Source organism: Podarcis erhardii (assembly GCF_964252035.2).
Source record: "Podarcis erhardii genome assembly, chromosome: 4".
NCBI lineage: Eukaryota > Metazoa > Chordata > Lepidosauria > Squamata > Lacertidae > Podarcis > Podarcis erhardii.
Genome location: NC_138508.1, coordinates 65,440,137 through 65,462,069, shown reverse-complemented (window position 1 = coordinate 65,462,069; position 21,933 = coordinate 65,440,137). Strand labels below are relative to the sequence as shown.

General features: G+C 41.6%; 2 protein-coding genes across 7 annotated transcripts in view; one reads left to right on the top strand and one right to left on the bottom strand.

Moving 5' to 3' along the window:
- Positions 1-1,974: 1,974 nt before the first annotated feature.
- SAT1 (spermidine/spermine N1-acetyltransferase 1) lies at positions 1,975-6,804 on the top strand. Of its 2 annotated transcripts, XM_081859331.1 has the most exons (6): positions 1,975-2,267; positions 3,604-3,655; positions 3,750-3,833; positions 5,164-5,265; positions 5,361-5,401; positions 6,252-6,804. In XM_081859331.1, the coding sequence occupies exons 1-6, from the start codon at positions 2,202-2,204 to the stop codon at positions 6,420-6,422; spliced, it is 516 nt and encodes a 171-aa protein (XP_081715457.1). In that variant the 5' UTR covers positions 1,975-2,201; the 3' UTR covers positions 6,423-6,804. The 2 variants fall into 2 exon arrangements, with proteins under 2 accessions (XP_081715457.1, XP_081715456.1); XM_081859330.1 differs by lacking the exon at positions 1,975-2,267 and having other exon boundaries at positions 3,218-3,655.
- A 2,232-nt stretch (positions 6,805-9,036) lies between these two features.
- The window catches only part of APOO (apolipoprotein O), an 18,416-nt gene continuing 5,519 nt past the window's right edge, over positions 9,037-21,933 (bottom strand). For 3 of the 5 annotated variants that reach the window (XM_081859189.1, XM_081859192.1, XM_081859193.1), the window contains exons 4-9: positions 21,559-21,613; positions 17,933-18,028; positions 17,361-17,452; positions 15,173-15,280; positions 13,867-13,950; positions 12,250-12,638 (exon numbers count right to left, since the gene is read on the bottom strand). In XM_081859189.1, coding sequence (XP_081715315.1) covers positions 13,894-13,950; positions 15,173-15,280; positions 17,361-17,452; positions 17,933-18,028; positions 21,559-21,613 — 408 coding nt within the window. In that variant the 3' untranslated portion in view covers positions 12,250-12,638; positions 13,867-13,893. Of the gene's footprint in view, positions 9,075-9,125; positions 9,441-12,249; positions 12,639-13,866; positions 13,951-15,172; positions 15,281-17,360; positions 17,453-17,932; positions 18,029-21,558; positions 21,614-21,933 lie in introns of those variants that run through there. The other 2 variants (XM_081859191.1, XM_081859190.1) reach the window with 2 other exon arrangements.

Sequence of the window (21,933 nt, the reverse complement as noted above, 5' to 3'; positions counted from 1 at the left end):
GAGGCTAACCATAGTTAATACAATCCAGATGGTGACTGTGTCACTGGCCATAATTTCCATCTGACTTATTTGTTTATAAACCTATAAAAAGTCCTAGAGGCCCCACATCTCTGCATCTGCCTAAAAACAAAACCAAATGGCCAAGCTACTTGTACATTTATTAGAAAGAAGATTACCATATAACACTGATTCCTTTCTGTTTGTCTCCTTAAAGCAAGGAGTTAGATGGAACAAGTCTTAACAGAAGATGGTGTTCAACCTGTTACAACAAAGTTAAAAATTCACAGGCTTTGCAGGCAAAAGGTCCAGGGTTCTGTTCCTGGCACCTCCAGACAGGGTTGGGAAAGACTCCAGACAAAATCCCTGGAAAGCTACAGCCAGTCAGCATTGACAATACTGAGGTAGGCAGACCAATCGCATAAGGTGGTTTCTGGAGTTCTTGTAAAATTGTTACCCCAAAGCTACTCAACTGTGGCATTCCTTTTTGAGCAGGGCTAATAGCAACCTCTGTGAGACAATTTAGACTGGGGACCTGGCATAGGTTTCTTTGCTCCCCTCCCTTTCCCCAGCACCACTTCCTTGATCAAATCGTGGCCCTTCTCTGGCAGCTACTTTGAAGTAAACGCAAAGACAATGAGAGATGTCACATAAGATATGTACCTTTAGGCAGTGCCATAACTGGAGAGGGAGGGGCTAGCTGGGTTTTTTGCCCTGGGTGAACCCTCCAGAAGGTTGCCATTGAGGCTCCCTGCCTGTGTACATGTATATGCAAATGTGTGTGGAGTGTGTGCCAAACAGGGTGTGTGCCAAACAAGTGTTCCGATATACCAGACTTGCACAAAGCAGGTTTTTGTTTTTGTCTTAATTCTGTGGCCTGTGACTAGCCCACGGAGGAGTGCCTGGCCAACAGAACTGGGGGATGTGGTGATAGATGGCACCTAGCAAAACATTACCGCACAGCACACATGTAGAACCAAAACCCACCTACAAAATGAATGTCAATACCCTCATAGTTGAGTAGCATATGATTTATGTTAGATTTCCCCCTATTACCACATTGAGGGCTGATTGCTGTTTGTCCCGATTCCCCTGGGGGAAGCAAGGGGCAAACAGAGGTATGGATAAGCCCAACTGGGGATCAGGAAGGTAAAAGGTAAAGGGACCCCTGACCGTTAGGTCCAGTTGTGACCGACTCTGGGGTTGCGGCACTCATCTCGTTTTATTGGCCGAGGGAGCCGGTGTTCAGCCATGTCATGTGGCCAGCATGACTAAGCCGCTTCTGGCGAACCAGAGCAGCGCACGGAAACGCCGTTTACCTTCCCGCCGGAGCGGTACCTATTTATCTACTTGCACTTCGACGTGCTTTTGAACTGCTAGGTGGGCAGGAGCAGGAACGGAGCAACGGGAGCTCACCCCGTCGCGGGGATTCAAACCTCCGACCTTCTGATCTGCAAGTCCTAGGCTCTGTGGTTTAACCCACAGCGCCACCTGCGTCCCCTCAGGATCAGGAAAATCCGAATTAAATATGGGGGGCAGCTTGGGCTGCCGCCTGGATGAGAACAATGCTGTGCAGATGATGTGAAAAACACGTGTGCATAGGATGCTAAACTGCCATATCTACTTAGTCCTCCCTTGTGAGCATATACATCAGTAGGTGGGATCATAGCCTTTGTGGAAGGCTGTGCCGCAAGGGGGGTTGCAAGGAGGCCGGGAAGCCTGAGACAAAGGCCCTCTCCCTCCAGGGCGCGGTGATGTGCGGGTTGCTCGCTCCAGAAGGTGGCGGTCTCCGCACAGCCTTGCTTGCCTTTTGCCTCGGGCCTTGATGAGTCAGAAGTTTCCACCCGGCATCATTTCCTGGAAAGATGAGGTAAGAGGCGAAGGAGGAACGGCGATGGGGGGGGAGGAGGAGGAGAATAGAGGGGCAACTTGTGATTGGCTGGGAGTCGGGATGGCGGTGGCATAAATAGGGGCTGCTCGGCGGGCACCCGGAGTAGAGTCCGCTGCGCCCTCGTTCGGTGGCTTTGCTGTTTCGCTCCGAGAGCCGCTGCGGGATGCTGGCAGCCTGACTGTGCCGCCGCCGCCGCCGCCGCCGCAGCTGCCCACGCCGCGCCCGGGACGCGAATGAAGAAACTGCTCCTCCTGCTCTTCAACTATCGGGGACTCACGCGAGGCGGGGGACGCAAAGGGAAACGCCGCCGAAAATGGCCTCGTTCCGTATCCGCGCCGCGCGGCCCGAGGACTGCGCCGACCTGCTGCGCCTCATAAAGGTAGATCTCGCGCTGCGCCAGGCCACGCGCAGGCAAGAAACGAGCAGATGCAATGAACAAGAGTGGAAAAAGAAAAGTCACTTCCATTGGCCTCTGGAGAGGTTTTTTCTTTTTTTAAAATATAATAAAAGTTGTTCTCTGAACGGAGCGCGCCGTCCTGGGTGGCGGAGGGGGAAGGAAGGATTGCGCGCTTTTATCTTTGCCAACCAGAGGGGCTGGTTAGCGAGTCACGCCAAAGTAGGGCATTTTTATCAGTTGCCACCACACGCCTTCCGACTTTTTAAAAAAGGAACGACAACAAAAATTAGTTAAGGTGGGATGGATCTCTTAGTATTTTTACCCCTAAATAAGCCGGCACCTGCTTTAGGGGGGTTGTGTAGCAAACCAAAATGCTAACGTTTGACGTGTGTGTAGCGAGAGAGAAATTCCCCACGTATGTACTCGGCGACACAGCAGTTTAAACTGCAATCCTATGCGTTGGGGAGTGTAAACATGCCTAGAATTTCTCACCATGGCAGTTACTCTGGAAGCAAAAACGATCTTGTGTTTTCGATCTTTCAGGAGCCCCCCCCCCCCCCCGTCCAGTTCTTGTCTAGCTTAGCACATACAGTTCAAGGGCAAAGGTGGGCCACTGAGGGTGGGAACTGTTTGTTCTGCAAGCGAAATAACTTCCTTCTGGGCACAGACACCTTTGCCCTCCTGAGTTGGCAAAACATCCTCTTCCTGCTGTTGCGAAATTGGCTGCCGACAGTTTCTACCCTCTGCACAAGTGACTGCTGTAAAGAAAAAAAGGAAGCAAGGAAAGTGATTCAGCTGTTCATCTGGTCTAATTCCTTTGATGGGATGTCCCATTAGATACAAATATTGAGGAACACATATTTCACTTGGGAATTTTCCCCGCTCCCCCCCCCCCAAGGTTTAGCATTAACTTACATTGGAATTATTATTAACCCTTTCGTTCCTGTCATTTTAAATGCTTAAAACATGTCAGGCGTGGAACAGCTCAATTCCATACATCCTTATTTGGAAGTAAGTCTCAAGTGTTCGATAGGGCCTGCTTTTGGGGGCAATGTGTGTGAGGGCTGTCTCCTTAATCTTCTTTAGGCAATTCCCTCAGGTCCTTCAGGGTGTAGAATCAATACTGTACATAATCCATTAACTGTATAGTTCCCTACTGAATTTTCACTCTTCTCAGAAGAGAAGCAGATAGTACTCTATAAAATGGGTTTTTCTATATAGACTATGGTCCATGGCACAAGAAAAAGAAGGGCAAAATATGTTAACAGAAGTTGGTCCAATGAAATATAACCAAATATACATGCTTTGTTTTGGACAGGAGCTTGCTAAATATGAAGAAATGGAGGATCAAGTGGTACTGACTGAAAAAGGTAATATAAAATAAGACTACCAGGACAGTTTTGTGACAATTCAAGCTGGGGATAGGAAAGCTAGCTAGATAATACATTTATTGTAATCCTGTAGATCTACTTGAGGACGGCTTTGGAGAACATCCCTTCTACCACTGCCTTGTTGCAGAAGTGCCAAAAGAACACTGGACAGCTGAAGGTGAAACTTAAAAAATTAATGAGAAAATCACAGAATGTAAATAACAATGCTTAAAATAAGTAAGACTCTAGCTGTACTTCATTGCAAAGGTGAATGCTAAAACGTACTAAACTTTTCAAATGGTATCTTATTGTTCAGTTATCCTGAAGGTGATGGAGAACCAGATATAATCGTAAAAGAACAAAACTATAATTCCACTTCGTTACATGGCTGTTTTTGTTTGACCCTGACTTATCACTATGTAATCCTGTTGAATCACATGTTTTCTTTAATTTGTCCCCAATCTTCAGGTTACAGTCTCTAGCTTCGCCATGTACATGGCCCTTCCGTGTACATGGATGGGCGGGGAGGTAACTAAAAGATCCGTTACACAATAAAGTAGATGATCATGATATATGAGGTAAGGTCTCCAGGGTCAAATCCTATTCCAAAACATGTACCTCAAAAAGAAAGAGAAAAAAGCATATACAAAACACTCGGTAGATCAGAAATCCTGTATGTAACTCTGTTCCTTGGATTACATGTAACAAGATTGAAGTTCTAAATATGAATATTGACTAGGATGTTGTAAGGATAGTGAACAATTGTTCCCTTTGCAAGCAGAACCATAGGAGAATGACGCAAGCAATGAAACAAAGAAAACACTTGAAAGCAATCACTATTTCCTTGAAATATTCATATTGGAAAAATAATAGCTGCTGTATTTGCTCTTAGCTGTCACAAAGGCAATCCTGTAGTCTCGTCCTTTAAAAAAAAAGAGTGATTGCATTGTAAACAAATGGATATCAATTAACGTGGAAAACAAACTTCAGGGGCTTTTGCTTTGGGAGTTTTATGTTCCAAAATCTAGAAGGAAGCAGAGTTGAAATGTTTGCCACAATATTCTGATCTGCCGTGTAAAATTGTAGAAGCCTGAATTGTTTTCCAAAGTGGTATCAATAGGGTATGTACAGAGACTCTCCAGCAAAAGGCTATAATTATGATGTACCGTAATTGTTGACACAACTTGCCAGGTGTTGCAATTACATAATTCCTGGGTATGTGCAAGACCAACATGAAACTGTGACCAAAAATATGATGCTGGTTTTTGAGGGTCTTAGAACTTTCCAGGATGGCCTTAACTTGCTAGGAATTCCTGTCTTATTTAAACTGCAATTCATTATAATGTGATGAGTACTAAACTTGGCTTATTGCAGCATAAGATTAATTTTGCATGTTCGAGTGACTATTTTGGCACAAGCATGTGATGTTTCGTATATACTAACTAGTTGCTTTATTTAAAAGGTACTCTGTATGCACATGTATGTAAAGTAAATATGTTTTGTTGCAGGATACAGTGTTGTGGGCTTTGCCATGTATTACTTCACGTATGACCCATGGATTGGAAAACTGCTGTATCTTGAAGACTTCTTTGTCATGAATGAGTTCAGAGGTACCATTTAAATTTTAAGGAAACATTTTACAATTAAGTTTGATTCATCTCTTCTAAAAACATGACTAATAAAATTGCACTTGTTTTATTTTTAGGTTTGGGCATTGGTTCAGAAATTCTAAAGAATTTAAGTCAGGTAAGAAGCTGATATGGGAAAAGTGTTCTAAAATGATCACTTAACCAAAGTCACACTTAGGTGGGAAATTACTCAATCCAGATTGTGCAGTGCCCATGGATAAGTTGAGTTTGATTGAGTTTGCATTAATACAGCATAGAAAGCAGTATCCCAATAGGTACAAGAAGTACTTTTATTTAGAACATGTCCCAACATGTAATTTTTTTGCATAAATGTTTTTAACAGAGTTGTGTCATTAAAGCTTTTCCTGCACCTATTGGGATATCTCTCATGCTGCTTTTAAATATCCTTCCTTGGATTAATGGTGCTGCCTTCTTTGTGACAGCCTAGCCCATGATAGAGTTCTCTGTGTTAGCACACTGCCTCATTGTTCTGATGATGGGAGTGTTCAGATGACCAGTCCACTTTGGAAACATCCTCTCAAAGGAGGTATAAGCAGTAAACCGCATGACCAAATGTAGTGTGGCTCAGTACCATGTGTCTTATTTCAAGGAAATATTGTACAGCAGTAGCACACCACTATGTTTGAACTTGTGAATATTGCAATATCCACCAGGCTATTCAGATATTTAGGGTTCCCCTTCTGCTTCAGTTGCATATTGACATTATTTGTTCAAGGTTGCAAACTGCTCAAGAAGCACATTGAGAATGTTTTTTGTAACTTATCCTAGAGATCTTCGTTTTCAATAGATTTATAGTGGGCTAGGGAACCTAGAAAATAGATCAAGTAAGGATTCAGTGAAACAACGTAACTGCTACCACATCTGGAAATTCCCTACATAGAACTTTTTTCAAGAAGCAGTACCACATCCCAGCACCTTACTTATTCCTGCCCATTTTCTTTCTCTAGGTGGCTGTCAAATGTCGTTGCAGCAGTATGCACTTCTTAGTAGCTGAGTGGAATGAGCCTTCCATCAGGTTCTACAAGAGACGGGGAGCTTCTGACCTGTCTTCTGAGGAAGGATGGAGACTTTTCAAAATAGACAAGGAGTACTTGATGAAGATGGCAGCTGAAGAGTGAGGAGCTGAGCTCTCAGGACAATAGCAATTTGCATCCAATAATTCCTTTTTGACTGTCCTTCCTGTTTCCTATCCAACCTTGTAGTAATGAAATAAGTTAATATGGACCCTAATTCAAAAGCTTTATTACCAGTGGCATAAATATGATTGTTTGCTGGAGTTTTGGGACTCTAATCCCACAGGCAGTGACAGTTACAGAGTCAAGTTACTTGTCTGTCTCCAACCCCTCATCAGTACACCTGTGATCCTGAAATGTATATTGTATATAACTTCATTCTTGTAAGTGTCATTCAAATGTGTACAGTGTACACACTGGTAGGGTTTTTTCTTAATTATTTGCATTCATAAGCAAATAAACTGTTTTTCATGCTAGCGACCACAAACTGGTGTAATCTTTTATTCAGTGGTTCTTTGCTGCACTTGTTTATAATGTACTTTTAGACCCATGAAATTTCATTGATATCACTGGGGAGATTTGCAAAGACTTTCCCCCCCCCCGTCAGCTGACTTCGCTGGTGGTGTCATCAGTTAATGAGCTGCAGGACAGGGTTAATGTCTGGTTTTGAACAGTCTTTAAAAGGCTGCCACAAGACTTGTTTTTGCTGCAGTGTACTAACAGTTACCCTTTTGTAAATCATAGTCCAAGTGCCGCTTAGTTATTTCTGAGTGGGAAGCAGTAAAGAAAGCAAAACAGTGCTGTGTACATACCTGTCTTTAATGGTTGCTAAAAGCCAATGTGGGTGGCGCTGTGGTGTAAACCAGAGCCTTGGGCTTGCCGATCGGAAGGTCGGCGGTTTGAATCCCCTCGACGGGGTGAGCTCCTGTTGTTTAGTCCCAGCTGCTCCCAACCTAGCAATTCGAAAGCACGTCAAAGTGCAAGTAGATAAATGGGTACCGCTCCAGCGGGATGGTAAACAGCGTTTCCGTGCGCTGCTCTGGTTTCGCCAGAAGTGGCATAGTCATGCTGGCCACATGACCCGGAAAAACGGTCTGCGGACAAACATCAGCTCCTTCGGCCAGTAAAGCGAGATGAGTGCCGCAACCCGAGTCGTTCATGACTGGACTTAACTGTCCTTTACCTTTAAAAGCCAACAAACTTGTTCATTCCACCTCCTGTATTGTTTTTATTTTTAACCTACCTTTATTCTCTCCACCTCCCCCCAAAATCAGTATATACAACTGTCCTCTCATTGCTTAAGAGTCAGAGAGTGCCGGTTATTTCCTGTTAGCAGTAGCTTTGGCAAGAATTTCCAAGGAAAGCCCCCATTACACTCTTTTATAGTCACAGTCTGAGAATGATACCGAAGAACGTAATCTGAGTTCCTTTGGCTAACGTCAGCAAGTTGGGCACATTTGGCATCACTGACTCATTTCCTGTAGAGCTTTTATTGTTTAGCTTACAAACCACATTTCTCATACATTATACCTCTAGGCACAAGTCTTTTTAAGGCAATGAAAAGCACCTTTAGTATCCTTTTATATATTAAGGGGGTGGGGAAGCATGAAAGGCATACACACAGAGAAATGTATGCTACCTTTTCTCACACCCATCCTCCTGTATCTATCTCTCTTGGGTTCTGATGGGCATCCTGCAACTCTTAATGTTGTTGGATTCCCAGCTCCCACTAACTGCAGCCAGCCTGTCTAAGGAGCTGGGGTGATGGGGGTTGTAGTCCAGAAGAACCTGCAGCGCATCCCTGCTCTATCAAGAAAACATTACTTCAATTAGTAGTAATTCTCATTAGCACTTAGTTTTCCCCTGCTAAAGCCACTTTGTGATGGGTGATCAGTAGCAGACCAGGACTGTAGAACCTTTTTCAGCTCAAAGGTCATTCCTTTCTGGCCAACCTTGTAGGGGCCAGGTGTGATTGGGGCTAGCGACAAAAGTTGATGGAGCAACCAATGTGAGTTTGACCTTGGTACAGTAGCCTAGTTTCTACACACACACACACACACACACACACATCCCTCTGTCATCTTTATCCAGGCAAGCAGAAGGGATTATGAGCTGAAGAACACATTCCAATCACACAAAAAACACTCAAGGTGGATGTGTTGATCAAAGTGTGGTCTGGAGAATCCCGGGGGCCAGTTAGAAAGGCCTGAGGTTCCCCGTCGCCCCCTGCTTTTCACTTAAAGTGTGTCCCCCCCCCCCCCCAGCACTTGTTTGCCATGCCACCTTCACATCACTGCCTTCTGGACTGACAACCAGCAGACGTGAGCGGAAGGCTAACAGTGCCTCTCGGGAAGGGGATATGACACTGGAGGCTCATATCACTGCCTCATGTGCTTTAACAACTGTTACTATATTTAAGAACAAAAGCGGGGAAATGAAAACCAGAACTGCTTGAGGGCAATATACAGCTTGTCTCCCTTAAGCCAATATTAAAGTACTAGAAATCTGAATTTCCCACTGCGTTTTATTAGCTGACAGCACATGAATAGAACAATGGTGGGTGCGTATGTTTTAATAATTCAGCCAAGCCTTTCTTAACGCAAGGTGCCGGCTATAGGCAACAAAAAGGGAGGGAAATGACACAGAAACTGTTTATAGCACTGTTCAGATTTCTTCAGCAGGATATGAATTTAGAGAAGTTCACAATCACGTCAGCATGTCAGTTTGGTTAGCCCCAGCATTCTGAGAAATAGGATCCTACATAGAAAAATAAATCACTTAAATGAATATAAGCAACAAAAGAAAACATGTTGTTACCCAAGTATTCCTTTATTGTTGTCTTGAGCTGGAATGGACAGATAATACACCACAGCATTTCACAAGAGCAGGAAATTGAGCTGCTGTGGTTATACTGTAAGAGGAAATGAGACTTGCCTCGTTAGCCTTCAAGCGTTAGCTTTAAAGAGGTGAGAAAATGCATTCTGAAATGCAGTTGGATAATTTTCTCTTATGGGATTTAAATAAGTGCAAATTCATAAAGTCAGCAGGTCCAAGTGGTAAATGTTCAATATTGCACTGCCTCAAGCTGCAAGTGAACTGTGGCTGACCTCTCTCGCAACTTGTCTGCACACAAAAACAGGGAGAAGACCAGGATAAACCTTTGATCCTCATTTGCTAAGTGCCATGAGCATTCCCTCTGCCTGCCCCACTCCCCCTACCACAGAAGAATTTGCAAACATGCAGCTGTCCTGGTTTAGTTCAGGAAAACATTTTAAGGTTGGGTCTTCCATAATTTGTCTAGTGTGTGGTCATTCTGCTACTCTGTGAAATGTGCTCGACTACTATGCACACAAGTAATCCAAACAGCTGATTTTGACCTACAAAGCTTTAAATGGCTCAGGACCTCAAAGTTCATATGGACCTATGAAGACCATGAGAACACCCTTTGAGGTCCTTCTTTGTGTCCCTCTCCACAAGAGGTCTGGAGGGTGACAACATGAGAATGGGCCTTTTCTGCAGTGGCTCCCTGTTTGTGGAATGCTCTCTCCAGGGAGGTTAGGCTGGTACCTTCATTATGCACCGTTAGGTGCCAGGCGAAAACATTTCTCTTCAACCAGACCTTTGGCTGATGAACATCCTATTCACTTTTAAATATATTTGTGGGAGTGGATGGGGGGGTTATTGGGGGTTTTTGTCGCTGCTCTTGTTTTTATCATGTATTTTTGTGTTTTTATCTTGTATTTTTATGTTGTGAACAGCCCTGAGGTCTACAGATGAAGGGTGGTATGCAAATTTAATAAACAAATAAATAGGCATTCTCAATGGCTACCCTAGAACTATGGAACTCCCTTCCACTAAACACTAGCATAGATAAATGGCAGAAACTTCTATCACAAAAGTGCTGTAGAATTTGATCTGGCTGCCCTAAACAGTCAAGAGCCAATTGTGTTTTAGGGTGATTTTGAAAAATCTGGTTTTTACATAGGCTGAGATCTAGAGATAGATAAGTATCTGCTCCACACGTGCTTCCTCCTGAACACATGTTGGTACTTTATATGCCAGCAGTAGTATCAGCTGGGTATTTTAATTTGTAGGTTTTATTATATTTATTAAAAGGTAAAGGTATTCCTGACCGTTAGGTCTAGTCGCGGACGACTCTGGGGTTGCACGCTCATCTCGCTCTATAGGTCGAGGGAGCCAGCATTTGTCCGCAGACAGCTTCCAGGTCATGTGGCCACCATGACTAAGCCGCTTCTGGTGAACCAGAGCAGCGCACGGAAACACCGTTTACCTTCCTGCCAGAGCAGTTCCTATTTATCTACTTGGACTTGCACGTGCTTTTGAACTGCTAGGTGGGCAGGAGCAGGGACCGAACAACGGGAGCTCACCCCGTCGCGGAGATTCGAACTGCCGACCTTCTGATCGGCAAGCCCAAGAGGCCCAGTGGTTTAGACCACAGCGCCACCTGCGTCCCATTTTATATTTATTATGTAAAACAAATACACTAAATCTAATTCATTCCAAGTACCGCTTGGCACCATGAGGGCAAAGGAACAGCCTAACTAACCATTAGTTAGGATAGCTAAATGAATTTTCCTTGTCCAGAGGCAGCATTCCAGATGCTGGGGGCAAACAAGAGGTTGTCTTAATGTCCTGCTTATTATCATCCTGGAGACATCCAGGCCTCATTTTCAGTAAGCATCTTGACAACATGACTTTCTTGATCTGAACATGCCCCAGATTTTAGCCATTATAGAACATGGTTTTGCAAGTTTTTTTTTTTTTTTTTTAATGAACCCTTAGTATGTGGATGCGGGTCTAAAGTAAAGTTCATAAAACTACATTTAAGTGCACAATTGTTGCAGAAACAAGCTGAACTAATGAGGTAATTTGTTAGCAGTCAAGTGGCATGCAAACAGACACAGGAACCAGTGTCCCAATGTAAAAGAGAGAAGAGAGGGCTTTTAACAAGAAAAAAGGCTGCATTAGAAGCAGCACCAGATTACTCAGATAAGACTGAAGTCTATTGTGTAGTTTCTCTTTTTTTTCAGGCCATGACATGAGTAATGTAGGTATTCACAGAGCCGGCATACAATTGCTCTTATTAATAGGACAGATACTACATTAATACAGGATTTCCCATGCCTCATAACCTCTTCCTGAATTGTAAAGGAAGCACAACACACTCATACAGGATTCCTACAATATTTGAAAAATCCCATCAAATATTGAAATGTGTTCCCATTCGGCTGGTCCAATGTTCTTGGCATGAACAGAAATGCTCAATGCTGCCTTGTGCTGTTTCATTTACATGTCTGAAATGCATTTGCAAACTTCTTGCACGTGAAACTAAAGAATGGGCAGCCTGCCAACACGCCGCCATTCAGCTAGGCTGTTTTCACTTGGAAATGATGTGATGTGGCTGCAAGCAAGAAAAAGCTCATCTATTGTGTCCAACCCTACACAAAATGTTTGCGTTCCCTTGCTCTATAGTTCTCCTTCCTGAGTGGCCGATAAGAAGTCATTAGCTATGCTATAGCTAGTTCTCACCAGCGCAGCATTCTGACCCTTACTGAGCTGTGCATTCAGGCAAGCAAAAAACCCTAAAGAAAAACAAAGAGTTCTGTTCCCATCCATCTATAGAGGGAATCTCACAGACATTCCATTATGCAGTTCCCACTGACCTTCGTCATACAGAAAAGTTTGATTTGGAGGGGGAGGGGGAAGGGGAGGGCACAGAGAAGAGACAAGGCCATTGTATTTCTGAGCCTTTTGTCAAGTTTGCTAGCCTACTGCTGGGCACAACTTTAATGCTCATATGTTGTTTAGCTTCTCCACCGCCACCCGTAACACAATTAAGCTTTGTTCTGACCAAGAATGTAATTTATTCTGATTAATATATGGATGCTGATTAAATGACCAAACATAAGGGGGGAATCAGGCATTCATTTTAATTAAGCCTATAAATAGTAACAACAGACAGAGGACTTCTGAGACGCAACTTGCAGGACACTTCTAAGCAATTATTTAGAATTAAGTCCCATTAAGTCCAGTACTTCCTTGTAAGCAGGGCTCAGGGTTGCAGACGTAGACCGAGGTCTTGACAAAATCTATGAGTAATCTTGCTGAACTCTGACCTAAAGTCCAAAGCTGGCAAATAACAGGACTGTGTCCCTTCAGATCCAGATACGGTGCTTTCAAACAGATTGTAAGTCTTGTTCTTGTTGAGCCAAACCACAGACAAAATGTACTCATAGTCAACACAGATTCTGTTCTCTTTTTTTTAGAAAAGTGTTGATCTCCTGCAGGTTCTCAATCCATCTGTATTCAAAAGAAGGGTTTTAAAGTTAGTTTTTGCAGTCAGTCAAGATTGTTGCTGTTTTTGTAACTAAAAACTATTCCAAGCAGCAGAAGTGTTGTTGTAGTGTTTTTTTGGGGGGGGGGCGGGGGGAGATTATCCAATAATAAGTTAAACAGAACTACAAGTTTTCAAAACTTTTTTTAAAAAAATTGTTAAGTTCCCCCAAATGTCAACACTGTTTGAGGTGGGATCCAAAAAGTAGCACATAGTTTTCTTGCTGTTAGTGCATATAAAACAACTCTATAGATAACATAATATTTCACATTAGCCAGCAACCGTCCAATTTTCAAGTAATCTGATTTACCTTCTAGAAAACTCTGAAATGATTATTATCTATCAAACTTATTAGTTGTTTTTCATTACAAAATCTCAATGCATTTACAACAAAAAATTAATAACATACATTAAAGTCAGCATAAACTACAATGCACCAAAATCTAAAACTGATTCATATTTTTGGAAAAAAGGACTAAAACATCACACCCACTGACAAAGGCCAGACATAATTAAAAACCAAAGGCCTGATAGGAAAGTATTGTTTTTGCCTACCACCTAAAGATAAGTAATGTGACTGCCTGGAGAGAGTATACCATAAGTGGGGAGCCATTGCTGAGAAGTATTTTTCTCATGTCTGCACTCTCCGCATCTCCCTTGGAGGGAACACATGGCAGAAGGGCTTCAAATCAATGTGCCAGGTGAGAAGTAATGGAGCTATTTTATTAGTTTTTCTTCCTCCGGCAAAGAGGGAACAGGAATCATAGCTATAGAGGGGTGCAAGCCAATACATTACTTTCAGAAATGTATTTACTGTTTTATTCCAAACATGGATTTCAAAGCATGATTTTCTGCCACTCAGCTATGCACCTAAGCAGAGTTTGCAAACTGGTGCTTTAGAGATAAACCCCCAGCTTGATTTATATTTTACAAAGTTCTAAGCCTTTGAAAACATTTAATTGCTGTAGTTAAATATTATGCACATCACCATACCTTTGGAATGGTCAGGAGAGATAACACAAGTAATAAAAACAGCTAATAGTTTTAAAATTGCATCACTCAAGTGTTCTATTTGAGTAAATTATGTATTTGGAGCCAGAAGAATTTAAAAAACAAACTTAACAACTAATCCAGTTTTACTCTTAGGGCTATTATTTTTCTCATGGGAACCATGGAATAGTTAGTGCACCTTACCTGTTCATTGAGAAGCCATAGACAATTCTATTTTATTGCTTTTTCTTCTTGTACTCTTGCTGTTTTCTCACTATCTGCATCACCCTTAAAAAGACACCACAGACTGAAGTTTTAATAATTTTTTATCAAAACAATTTGCCTCCACAAAATAAAGTATTTGATTATAACATACTCTTTGGGCATATACCATCTCTAGAGGATGATCTAATGTTAGTTTCTCCTCAGTATGTATTTTGGGGTCCTTTACTGAAACAAATAGATTGAAGGCCATCATCACTAACAAATCCATGGATTTCAAGGGGCCTACAGCGAGTCAGATACCATAAACTGAAATTAACATGTTGAAGTGGTTTAACCAAAAGGAACAAGAGAGGAATGAGGTTAGGAAAAGATATGATGCAATTAACAGCAGAAGGATACAAGAACTTGAAAAATGTCACTGACATCTCTGAAAGGTAACTACAATTTTGACTGATGGAATGTAGAGGATTGTAGCCTATTTCTGCAACAAACTACTGCATAAACACACAAACCTGAAGAATGAGCAGCATACTATGTAAAAGATTCAAATGGCATATTACATGGCATCTCCCATTAAACATAATTTAAGAGCAGCTGTAGCATGCTGCTTGAATCCCAAACCTATAAGAGCATGGCATTTCTAGTAGTGTACTGCATTTCCTAATTATGAGTACATGAAAGTAGGAACAACCAGTGTTAGAAACTGAGATTTGAAAGCAAGGAGCTAAATGGCACTTTAAATCTAGGCTTTGGGCGGAACAATGGAATATCTAGGCACACTTTTTTATAACAAGAATACAAAGCCGAAAATCAACTGCAGCTAAAATCTTATGTTCATTTTTCACATGGTCTAGTCTTCATCTGAAGGCTGCAAAAAACAAAGCCATGCTTCCCCAGCCCACCCCCCATAATATTCTTAAAAGGGTCTCTTCTCCAGTCTTCAGAGAGTAGCTGAAAGTGGGGAGGCAGAAAAAGGTCCTCCTTTCCTTCCACTCCGCAGTTTTAATCTGAAATCTTAGGCACAGCACTGCACCCAGAGCTCAGAAACTGCTTGGGCTAATGAAAATCCCTTTCACAAAACACACCTGGAACAATGGGAGTTTCGAACTCTGGGAGCAACAGCATGGTACTTGAAACTATGGGACTAATTGGACTTATCCCTGCACAGCTCTGGTTCTCTAAAAGCATAAGGAGAATAGCACAGAAACAAAGAACACAGCAATTCAAACAAAACAGCCAAGAACAGAGATACACCTACAGCACAACAAACTCTCAAATGTCATACCTTGTCACTGGCTTTTGCAGATTTTTTCTTTTTGGGAGGATCTTTCCAGAGAGATTCTATATTTATGTAGGCTTGGAGACTCCAGTCGTACAGCTGAGAACCAGTTACCTTTCAGAAATCAGAGATTTCATAACAACAGTCAAATTAACATCCACTTGAAACACTGTGTATTTTTATTTTTAGGTTTGTTTGTTTTTTAAAAAACTTTACAAACATTTATGAAGAAGTGCTAGTTTAATTACTTTTATTGTATCTAGCCATAGGCCATTACAGCAAAATATTGACCCAGCCCAATAACGGCAGGGAGGATCAATTAATATCCATGCAGTACAGGCCTAGAGCCCTCTGAACAAGGACAACATTATTTCTATGAGCTTAATCAAACTACCGTAGCAATGCAACAGCTATTCACAAGTACCAACTTTTTTAAAAAGGTGTTCTTGCAAGAAAAATGTCAGTGCTAAAGATATTGGCAGATTAAGTTGGTTTATGGAAGGAAATTTCCTAGTCTCCTTCTCCCCCCGCCCCAACACAGTAGCACCCCCGGCAAAGGAGATTCAGGGGCCTCCTTGAGCAATGCAGTACGCTTCCCAAAATAACTAAAAGTAGCTAATGAAAGAAAATGCTCCTGTACCCTGCTCCTCACAGCAACCCCACCCCACACTGCCAAGGCAGTCTTTTTAGAGGTTTCTAAGGATGTGGTGGTACATGTGGTGGCAAACTTTACATTTATGAAGTTCCTTTATTCAATTTATTTTACTGGATCAAATCCAGTAAAAAGGTAAAGGACCCCCGGACAGTTAAGTCCAGTCAAAGGCGACTATGGGATGTGGCGCTCATCTCGCTTCAGGCTGAGGGAGCCGGTGTTTGTCCACAGACAGCTTTCTGGGTCATGTGGCCAGCAGGACTAAACCGCTTCTGGCACAATGGAACACCATGACGGAAACCACACAAGCTGCATAAGAAAGCCAGCCTTACAAAATGCAGAGATTGTCTAGAAAAATACTTAAAGAAGCATATGATAACGACTAGTTATCCTTAAAGAAAGGTCAAAGATAAATCTAGAAAACATCTGCTCAAAACTTCAGCTGCTAAAAATGATATGCAAGAACCCTGATTAATCATTAACTTAAGGCTAAGCCACCAGCTTGTAAACAAACTGTGCTGTGCTCCATCTGTACTCCACGTCTTTGTACTTCAAAGCGTATTACTTTCAGTACTCATTCCATATAGCATTGTTTTACGCTTCAAACACACTAAATGTGGGACTTAATTGTTTCAAATACACTTGAGAGGGATGGGTTTACACCAGTGCTCCGCCCCCCCCCCGGGGGGGGGGGGGTACTCAAGGGTACGCAGTACTGGCACATCTTTTGTCATTGCTGTTAAAAAGTGTGACACTTACAGTGACAACTTCAAGGTGAGCACCAGCACCTATTTTTCTAGGAAAAAAGGACTGCTTTACACAGTTAGGGAGGGCCTCAAAAACAGCTGCTTCTTCAGCTTTACTTATGATAAGGAGGATAACCTCACCATTTTCAGTGGATGAGAGTGATTTATTTCACATGAACAAACAATCACAAGGATTCACTCAACCAAGAGACAATTTTAAGAAAAATACATACCTAGGACTATTCTACGAATTCTAAGGCAATCCTGAGGGGAATACAAGTGTGGAAACAAGACTTTTGACCACTGATAATTCATACAGCAACACTGCAAAACCTTAAAACCTGCCTAGCTGACACAAAGACACCAAAAGAAGTAGACTACCCTATGTTGTGTCATTCTGGCATTTTAGACTGCATGTATTAGTAATGCAGGCTTTTGTAAGAAATAAGCTGTGCTTGCCTTTAAAACGAAGTACAGTGGTACCTCGGTTTACAAACTTAATCAGTTCCGGAAGTCCGTTCTTAAACCAAAACCATTCTTAAACCGAGGCGCGCTTTCCCTAATGAGGCCTCCCACTGCCGGTGCCCTTCCACCATTCAGCTTCCATTCTTAGACCGAGGCAAAGTTCTCAAACTGGGACACTATTTCTGGAGTTTGTAAACCAAATTGTTCTTAAACCGGACTGTTCTTAAACCGAGGTACCACTGTACATACAACAGCAGATGAGCATTTGCTATTTGCAAGCCATATTTACAGCTATACAAATAGGAACTGTGTGATTTCCCACAGTACTAACCTTGGCAAGGGTAATGGCTTGCTGCGGGTAGTAGAGAGCGGCACCAATCCCCATGAAGCTTGCTGGATACACCAACCTCTTTATTTTGGAACCTGCACCAAAGAATATATAGTACTTCTCACGATGTCTGTATCCAACAAATGATGTGCTGAACAAGGTGATCCACACATTATAACACGATTTTTTCAGCCAGCCTAAGCTATCAAAATGGCACAGTATTTTGTTATAGGTACCTGTCCTTTTGACAGAAGGTAGATCTGGAGGAGAGTGTTTAAGCGATGGGATCTGATTAGACATAATAGTTTAGTGGGATAGAATTTGTATAGTGGATTAGAATTTGAAGATCAGAATTGCAAAGAACATAGATATACTGATGACTAAAGAACTCAAGCCTGGCTTCCAAGCCTTTAGCAGATCCTGCCCATATAATTCCAAATTCTTCTCTACAATTATGAGGATTCAACACATTAAAAAGATACAGTTAAATCTCCATAGCACATCAATATTTTTGTCAATGGAAGAGAAAATTATCACATAGAATTTGAAGAGGGGAATTGTAAACTATCACATACCTCTAGCCACAAACAAGCCAACAATACCAGCAAAACCTATGACACCAAGCCTTGGATAAAATCCTGGAGGTGGGCTTTTGAGAAGTTCGTAGCCTTCTAAAATAAAAATCAGACCACAGCATATTACACTAGTATGTATATATTTTCATAATTTCAATTAAATTTAAAAGTATTATTTGCACTTATATTTCCAACTACAAATAATTGGTTACAACTACAAGCAACTTTTAATATCCACTTATAGCCCACTTTTCCTCCAAGGAGCTCAGGATAGCATACATAGCTTCCCCACATTTTATTCTCAAAATAATTCTATGGGGTGGGTTAGGATGAGAGGCAATGTGGGTATTTGAACCTGGCTCTACCCAGCTTCTTAGTACCTGTCGCACACCTTATCAAGCCAGATTTTATTTTGCAAAATGAATCTGAAGGTTCTGTGAATATAATAATATACACTGTTATACTTACTAAAAAAAAATAATGTACTCAATTCTAATTTGTATAAATAGGGGATGGGTGAATTTTTGGGAATGTGGCTGTGCAAGGTTGCCAAAGTCAGGGAAAACAAGATCCAGTAGCACACAGCTAAAAACAGGACTTTGTTTTAAGAATAACATCAGATTAAAGAAAAACAACATTCCTTGGGGGATGAAACTGCATGTTCCAGAACAACAGTGCCAATTTGCCTAGACCCTAAAGGCACTATGATAAGGACAGAGATTATGGCCTTTGAGTCACGTAGTCAGAAAAGACCTTGAAACCCTGAAACCTAGAAGAATTCAGATGGGGATCTGAAAGATGCTGCAAGAATCTTGCAAGCTCAAAAAACATTCCAAGTTGATGTTGCAATCCAAAGAATATCTGCAATCAAGACTATGTCACATAACCAATAGATTGAGCTAAGTGTATAAGAATTAAAAGGAAAGTTCTAAGAGTAGCAATTTGCCCAAAAGATCTTGCGGAACCCCAGTGAGCACTATGGAGCTTCCACCTTGTCCTCTTTGTGCTACTAGAATGGACATCTAGTTAGGCAAAGAAACAATCTCTGGGAACCATTCTCGCAGAGCAAATGTGAATGTGCTGCTTCATTGAGAGTTCTTGAGTAAATGAAATTAATACTTTCAAAAATCGGAACCAATGCCTTAGTCTCTGTGCACTTCATAGGAAGTTCTTAAGCAGAGGTCGGATGGCCAACTGTCAGGGATGCTTTAGATGAGATTCCTGCATTGCAAGGGGTTGGACAAGATGACCTTAGGGTTCCTTCCAATTCTACAATGCTATGATTAAGAAATGTACAATTATTTACCATTTACCATTTTCTGACCCTATCTGGGATCAAACAGGATATACAGCAATAAGGGACGATTCCTCAGGGTGTAGCTTATCAGATTCCTTTAATGTGCAGTTTTCTCCACCCTTTAAAAATACATTTGCAATAAGCATTCTGTTCTGTTGTACAAAGCACAGGACGGCCTTTCTATCATCCATGGTTAGTTGGCTGCAGCCCTGGGATTGACAAGCATTTATGAACTAAGCCCCAGAACAGTGAGCCAGAGTAATTGGGAACTGGTACTCTGAAGTTAGATCAAGGTACAGTATTAAGCGATAAATATTCTCTCTTCCATTTCTCTACATTTTTAAAAAGCAAATGTAATCTAAATGAAGAGTTTTTGAGAACTTGCTACAATTTTGGCTGGTCCTAATGAAAGTACTGCCCAACGGTGGATTTTGTCATTCTTTCTGTTTTTTAAATCATTTAAACAGTTTGAGAGAGAGAAAAAGAATAGGATTCTTTTAGCTTAAGGATTTTTATTTTTTAATGACATACACGGACAGGTAGTATATGACTATACTGTTTCCAGTAGGGGCAAATGACACGGAGTGGGGAAGCTAGCAAGAAAATGGCATGGAGGGAAGGGTTAGAAACCACAGTTCCCATAGTTCATTTTTGTAAAAAGATCATTACAGACAACTCCATGTTAATGTCTAATTTGATCCTCAGTGATGTTATCTAAATAAATATCCTTTTGTTTTGCATAACCTATTCACTATTAGCTTATGGTTCAAAGTCCAAAGTGCATTACGCCCCTGAAGAGATGAATTTTGAGATCTTTTGTTTTGCACTTTCACTGAATCCTTTCTCGTTTGACCATTATTTGAAACAGCATAAGGAAGACCTTTGTTTCGTTTCTAATAGGTCTCTTATCTTCTTATAACCACATTGTTCCGAGCCTAATACGCTCCAATAAAACCAAATACATTGCAGCAAATAAATATGCAGCAATTAACTGGTGCCTCGCCTCACTGTACAGCCAAGATGGAGAAATACAATGCACATCTAGAAAGTCATGACAATAAAGAACAGAAACATTTCCTTGTTTAAACAGGAAATGCTGAAAAGACAGGGGTTCCTTTACAGAGAGAAAGAGAACCCAAGGCTGCATATCTTCTAATGTTTCAGTATAGGTATAGGATCATAAAAACCTATTATTTCAAGTTACAGATAGGTAGCCGTGTTGGTCTGCCATAGTCAAAACAAAATAAAAAAATTCCTTCCAGTAGCACCTTAAAGACCAACTAAGTTAGTTCTAGGTATGAGCTTTCGTGTGCATGCACACTTCTTCAGATACACTGAAACAGAAGTCACCAGACCCTTCTATATAGTGAGAAGGTGGGGAGGGGTATTACTCAGAAGGGTGGTGGGGATGGGTGATTGGCAGATAGCTGTGTTGAGCCTGTTGAGGACTCTTAACGACTTTGTTCAGACCAGGTCTGAGAAGCTGCTGAATTGCAACTTATTACCAAACTTAAAACCATGGAGAGACCTGGTCTGAACAAAGACATTGGATTCTTATCTCATTATACATGACAAAGCCATTTTTCACCTTCTCACCCCTTGCTTTTTCCTGTAAGACCTATTGCAGTCGTTAAGAGTCGTCAACAGGCTCATCACAGCTATCTGCCAATCACCTTCTGTGACTTCTGTTTCAGTGTATCTGAAGAAGTGTGCATGCACACGAAAGCTCATACCTAGAACTAACTTAGTTGGTCTTTAAGGTGCTACTGGAAGGAATTTTTTTATTTTGTTTTGACTATTATTTCAACATAGTCTTAACACAGAATTCAGGTATCTTGTTGCCCCCTAATGTTTCCCATCTCCCAGCCTTTCCATGTAGCATATCAGACCCATCATTGCCATAATGTTCTTGGAGAGGAGAGAATTAAGAGCTGCAGTGAAAAACTACAGTAAGCTGAGAAAAGCACATTCCCGCATAACTTAGGCAAAGATTTGAAAATTGCAGTAAAAAAGGTGGAAGCCTTTTGTGTTAATTATAATCAGCATACTGACAACAAAACAACCACTGTAATGGGCTCAGTATGTCTAGGTCCCCACAGGATCTCATTATGGGTAACCTTTGGTGTGATGAGCCTATAATAAATGAGACCTTTAAGAGGGCAGAAATAAGCAGCTTACATGGCTAGTTTCCCCTTGAGCAGAATGAGGCAACTGCTTTAGCAATGTTCAATACGGCTGCAATCATACAGATTATGCAGAACTGTTTTTATAATCTTGCTACTACTTAACCACATCTGATTTAGTTGTAGGAACTATCAATGGATCTTACCTCTGCCATATTCAGCTGCTTTTTCTACTTTGGGCATGGCTTTGTCAGAAAAACCCTAGAGATGGGAACAACAGTGATAATTGCTACTGTTTTTCATCAAAGAAGATCACGAAGCCGTTTGTAAGCACCTAGTGGCATTACAGGTATTCCAAAGCAATTTAAAATGGTTTCTATACCGATCATATCTCTATATACCGTATTATACTGTGTTGTAGGCTACCCAGTAACACCAGGCTTGCCATAGAATGTCTACCATACACAGGAAGGAATCTAAGTTAGTGATTCCTCACTTCTAGGTGTCTCTAAATGGTCCTCTCTAATCCAACCACGTTATTTCAGGAAGGCAGCCATGGCAAGCTAGAACCCTCTTGAGTG